The following is a 5,969-nucleotide window of genomic DNA, read 5'->3' as shown; positions in this document are numbered from 1 at the left end:
GACTAAACCTAGTGGTTAAAACGGCCAGAACCTGCCAGCTCTGCAAATGCCACGTGGCATACAGATATGGGGGTATCATGAAATGGCATCACATGGGTGTGGGTCAGGTCATGGGTGAGAGAGGTGGATTATAAAATATTATCGACAACAGTTCAACCCTACAGAAAAAGAAAAGCGATATTTAGCTAGCTTTACAAAGTGAATTTAATTTTTTTGTAAGAGTTCGAAGGTTAGAGGGACTCATGTCATGGAGTTCACTTCTTTTAACAAAACAAAAGCAATTGCCAGCCAAGAGTAGAGTGTCTTTACAACGGTTTTATCAGAAAGAAAGAGAAGAGTGGTCCTCACGGGGTCAAGATCAGACCGACACTCCTCCACGGCTCTGATTTGATCTGATCATTTTGCTAAAAACATGTGATATGTGGTCCAGATTGTTCAATAAGCCTTCTTCTAGGCACATAGAAGGAGGATTTTCTCCCTTAACAACCACTATCATCATGAATGTTTGGTAGAATGTTAACCTCCAACTTAGAAATCCCTTTTTTATTTTCTTGGATTGCTAAAAATCACACCCTCTAGAGGCTCCAATAGAGTTTTCTTTTTGGGTATGATGGAAAAGATGAAGACCCTCTTTTAGCACTAAACCCAATCAATTCAATACACAAGTCTCAAGAAATGAACTTTTCGAATCCTATGACTACCTTGACTACTTTTTCCTTTACAAAGAGTTTTGACTATCTTATAACTTTTCCATTAAGGGGTCATACTGAGAAACTAATAAAAAGGTTCTGCATCAACAATAATCCGTCGAAGTCAAAAACTGCTAACGGTAATTTGTACACTATCATCATAAGCATTAACCACCTAGTAAATAGAAGGAAAAAAAACACAACAGAAAAGAAAAAAAATCTGCTTCTGTTCAATTTGGGACGAAAAAGGGGGTGGGGAGTCCAATTCATTCATGATAATAATTGTATACGGGTACAACATTATCTTGAAGTTACAGACCCAACCAGAAAACACAAGTTATTCTACATGGTTCATTGTATTGAACAACTTCAAAGCATGGAAGAATAGGATACAACTTCGAATTTTTTTTCTTTAGGAAAAAGACCGCTTGCCTTAATCGATGTCGAAGATCTTTCCAATTGGTGTCCATAAAAGGATCCTGCAATGTGAAGCAACAGCTAAGAATCACATGCAGAAGTTATCACATGTGAACTACCTACTCGTGAGAATTATCATAATGCATTCAAAGATATTCTAAGATCACTTTAGGAATATAGAAGGCGTGAAAAGAACAGGGGAAAAACCATCTAACTCCATGTTTCTAAATGGTATATTATGGAAAAGACGGATTTGCAGTCAGTTCCAAAAAGTCAACTAGATAAAAATATGTTTCCAATACATATTAGGTCTAGACTCAATTCATAGTGATTATAACATTAATCAGCATAAAACTATGATGAATGAAGTTTATGAGACACCTGATTTCATGGACGACAGCTGACAATTGTAGCACATATGGTCAAATTGAAATAGTGACCTAGACCTAACATTGTTACAATCTGTGTTCTAAAATTATGCTCTAGCTAGAGAAAAACATAAGATGGAGTAGTGAAAATAATAAGCATTATAACAAATTTTACAGTTTTATTCTTAGAATCCATCATCACACTTCAATAAAATTGAACTAAAAAAGTTATATATATCTCCGACAAAAAATCATCCAGTATTTCAGACGACCAAGTACCTTAGTCGGGCAAGGCAGTTCCTCGTTCGAGATTGTTTTTGATCTCCAGTGTGTATTTACCAAATGCTCGCTCAATCTTCTTGTTGAAATGCTCGTTACGGTCATTAATTGAGTCAATGTCTTTCTCTTCATGGAACCTCCTCCTCCTGCTAAAGGATGTCCTTTTCTCCTCCCGGTCCTTGAGTTCTTTCACCATCCTTTCAACTTTATCCTCAGAGACCTTTGGAGCCTACACAAAATGAATGGAAAATCCATGAATTAGAACACCTGATTTTGTCCAAATCTACCAAAGAGCAAATTTTCTCAACAAAAACATACCTTCCCGTATTGGAGGCTTGAAGCATCCCTGTAGAACTCTGGATCAGCTTCTTTTAGTCTGTTATATTCCTCTAAATCAACCTCGACATTCTTTGTCCGTTTCTTATAAGCATCGTACAATGTCTTCTGATTGAAAACTGTCAAAAGAATAATTTCATACTTAGATCAAAAACTTTATTCCACTGTACTTGTAAATTTCAGATCTTCACATAAAACATTAAGAGGTACACTTATTTTCAAGTACAAAAGTAAGCTAACACAAGAAAGAGAGAACAACAGAAATAACTCTTTACTTCGTTTTCAAAAGTCAAACAGTACTAATAAGCAGTAGAACTTCAGGAATGCATGCCTAAGATATCATTTCCGGAATCTTGCACCCATATCACTAGGGAAAATGTTTTGATACATGTTTGCAATCTAATGTATGTATGTAACAATGTTTCTGATTACAAACAACAAACAAGCAAGTGGATATATAGGCATGTAAAGGCACACCAGGATATGGACATGCCAGGAAAAAGTAAAAGTAGAGTATCAGAAAAATGAAATAAAAACTTAATAAGTAAAATTAAAATACCATCCCAACCAAACGGAGCAGGATCCTTCTCCCATTTCTTATATTTTGTCTCTGCTGCCTCTTGTGTATCTAGCATATATGCCTTGGTCATATCCAAACCATTTGAATCTAGAAGTTTGCCTATCTTTTTCTTCCTCTCCTCAAGCCATTTTTGTTTAGAGATGCCCCTAGATTCCTGAGGAGATTCCATTCTTTTCTTTTCAGCAACCATTGCTGTTTGATTCGCCTTTCTTGCCTCATTCTGTAACAATGCAACAACCACCAATGATTACAAATTAATTTAACTGTGATGACAATAGATTTCAGAACAGAACAGTTTAATTTTTGAATACCAATCAAATTAAAAAAAAATATGACTAATAATTATCAATTGAACGAAAACATACCATCTTAAGCCTCAACTCGAACAATTTTTTTGCTCTTCCTGTAAGCTTTGTAATGTCTCCCAAATTCTCCTCAGCTGGTTGGTCATGGTCACTATCTGAATGTTCCTCAAAATTTGGTCTTTCATCATTGAAATCTTCAACCACATCATGAGCAGATGCGTTGGATTGACCGCTACCACCATTGACTGGCACAACTTCTGAAATAGTGTAAAATGTAAGGTTTAAGTATGGAAGGAAAAACATGGAGTTAGAATAATTGAATATATCCTAGAACTATCAAATAATACTTCCACTCTCTAGTATTCGTTTAAATGAAACAATGAAAAGAAATAGTATAATGTTTTAGACGTATGCAGAGAGCTTTAGACAAGAACAGCAAAAACTTGGATTTAAGGAGTAACTAATGTGAGCCCAACATTTGGAATACTCAAGTCCAGAATAAGATGACACCTTAAAGAACTTAATTATCAGATAAATGAACTGTCCATGAATATTTTAAGGAGGAATACATGCTTTTTCCAATCCTATGTTCATAGTTTTGCTGGACATCATGCAGTAAAAAAGAAAGAGCAATTATACTATTCACACATAATTGTGTTTTTCCAGCCCAAAGAATGACCAACTAACACAAGCAACATAAATACATACTATAGAGAAAATATCAATTCCAAACTAGAAACAAGAATTGTTACTTAAAATGACACACAAACAGATTCCAACAAAATATACCTGTTTCTTGTTTACCCATTCGCACCTTTGCTTCAGCAATTTTTCTGAAGCAATATTCCACACATTCATGGTAAGGATTTGCTGCATTTATACAGTCCGGGTGAACTCTTCTTTCTTCCTCCATCTTTTGTACTAACTTCACCTCTTTCTATCAACTCAAATTGCCTGAACAACACAATACAATGATGAAATTAAACCTCCATTAACAAACTTCAGTGATCAAAACCCCGTAAAATATCTTCGAAAAAAAAATCACAAGTAGTACAGACTGATAATGATAAAAAAAACATATACACGTATGACATTATTTTATGTAATGGGCATACGCCATGATGTGTTCAAATCCTACCTAATACCTTTCTGACCTAATTTCAAATTATTTTCTGAATCTTATTTTACACTCTGAAATTCAATTAAAGGTTATACCTTTACATAATAAAGATATATAATAAGTCGAAATTACTTCAGAATTTCATCTAACACTTACAAAAATCAATAATCCAAACTAATAACATTCAGTTAAAATCCAACAATTCGCGTAACCCTAAAAATTGATTATAAGGTAATATGATATGTGCTACCTAATTCTTAAATCACGAGTAACAAGCAGTTCATCTGATTAATTTATTATTATTCCTTCAAAACCAAAAACAAAAAAAAAAGCATAATTTTCATTACCTTATTGTTTTTTTCCTCCTCAAGTTTCTACGCAACCAAACGATGACAACAGTTAATTGAAACAGAAAATCGAATTGAAAAGATAACAGAGACTTACCTGTACTTTCGATTCTCACTTCTGTCTCGATGGTTTTGTTTGGCTAAAGAGAAAATAGGAAAAAAAAATTAGTGGCCAAAGCGCGAACGCGAGAGAAAATTTAGCTGCCCGGTCATGCCAAGTTTCTATTTAAGAAAATGGTCTTGAAACTGTTCATCATTTTTTTTTTAATTTAGAGAAGATGACGTGGCATAGTTAGGATTACTTAAACACGTAAAATAGGTTAAAATAAAAAAATTAAATATATGTAGGCCGAATCAGAAAAATAAAAGTTTTAAAATTTGAAATCGCAAAACAGCCCCACTAACTATTTACCTCGCTTATCAAAATTCATTAGTTCAAAAAGCGATTTCTTGAACGAAAGGAGACGCGATTTTTTCCGATCGAACACCTGCAAATTTACAACCTAAATCAATTTCTTGAACCCTAAACCGAATACAGTCGCGATTTTCGGCGATATAGTCGCGATTTTCGATCGATTGTTGAACCCTAAAATCGATTTACTTAACCCTAAACGAAATCTGTGCCATTTCCGACGATACGATCCACATTTCCGATCGAAACTCAAACTTTGACACCAAATTCAATCCAAACCATGACTGACACGACAATGAGGAGGGAAGCCCAACGCCATTCGAATCAGATTCCGGTGGCGCAAGCAGTTCAATGGCTGCTCCGATGGATCATCCGACCATGAGGTGGTCCACACGCAGAGGAGACCTGGCGGCACAAGAACAGAGGGAAGAACCAGCAAACGGGTCTGAAGACAGATTCAGCGAGAATTCAGGCCAGGAGGAGGATTCCGCGAGAGTTCAACAAGGAGGAGGATTCCGGCGAGAGTTCAGGCAAGGAGGAGTCGTCGAGGACCAGGCGACTAGCAGGAGGCCGGCGAAGATAGGGTACGTAGTTTGGGAATATTGCGTACTTCGCTTAAGCGATCATTTGTATCGCTTAAGCGATTATTCTGTTTTACTCGTGATCGCAGTCATGATCGCTTAAGCGATAAAAAGGATCGCTTAAGCGATTTGAGATCTGGCAGATGATTCTGCCCAGACCTAAGATCGCTTAAGCGATCATGAGTGTTACTCTTGGTCACTTAAGCGATCTTAGGTCTGGCAGAATCACAGATATAATAAGCGATCTGTTGTATCGCTTAAGAGATTCTCAGTTAACTCTTGGTCGCTTAAGCGATTTAAAATCGCTTAAGCGATCTTGCATAGGCAGAGTAAAGATCTCTAAGCGATCTGAGATCGTTAAGCGACTACAGTGGTTTTGGTTTATTTTGTTGTTGACATTTTATTTTATCTTTGTGCAGATTGTGCGGACCGTAAACTGTAGAGAGTACGAGTTGGAGCCTATAAGTGAGAAGGTACCCTACTTCCCTGCAAGGGTGACGGTGAGGTTGAGCTGGGAGGTTTTTGACAGAATAAG

General features: G+C 36.3%; 1 protein-coding gene across 3 annotated transcripts; it reads right to left on the bottom strand.

Moving 5' to 3' along the window:
• Positions 1 to 894: 894 nt before the first annotated feature.
• LOC116124458 (pre-mRNA-splicing factor syf2) lies at positions 895 to 4,647 on the bottom strand. Of its 3 annotated transcripts, XM_031410194.1 has the most exons (8): positions 4,631 to 4,647; positions 4,539 to 4,593; positions 3,764 to 3,928; positions 3,035 to 3,231; positions 2,649 to 2,889; positions 2,072 to 2,208; positions 1,754 to 1,982; positions 895 to 1,168 (listed from the first exon to the last, which is right to left on the bottom strand). In XM_031410194.1, exons 3-7 carry the CDS (start codon positions 3,885 to 3,887, stop codon positions 1,755 to 1,757), a joined length of 927 nt encoding a protein of 308 aa, XP_031266054.1. In that variant the 5' UTR covers positions 3,888 to 3,928; positions 4,539 to 4,593; positions 4,631 to 4,647; the 3' UTR covers positions 895 to 1,168; position 1,754. The 3 variants fall into 3 exon arrangements, with proteins under 3 accessions (XP_031266054.1, XP_031266052.1, XP_031266053.1); XM_031410192.1 differs by having other exon boundaries at positions 4,539 to 4,632; XM_031410193.1 differs by lacking the exon at positions 4,631 to 4,647 and having other exon boundaries at positions 4,442 to 4,626.
• Positions 4,648 to 5,969: the final 1,322 nt, after the last annotated feature.

Source organism: Pistacia vera, unplaced genomic scaffold (genome assembly GCF_008641045.1).
Source record: "Pistacia vera cultivar Batoury unplaced genomic scaffold, PisVer_v2 Contig152, whole genome shotgun sequence".
NCBI classification, from domain to species: domain Eukaryota; kingdom Viridiplantae; phylum Streptophyta; class Magnoliopsida; order Sapindales; family Anacardiaceae; genus Pistacia; species Pistacia vera.
This window is presented reverse-complemented; position numbering and strand designations above follow the sequence as displayed.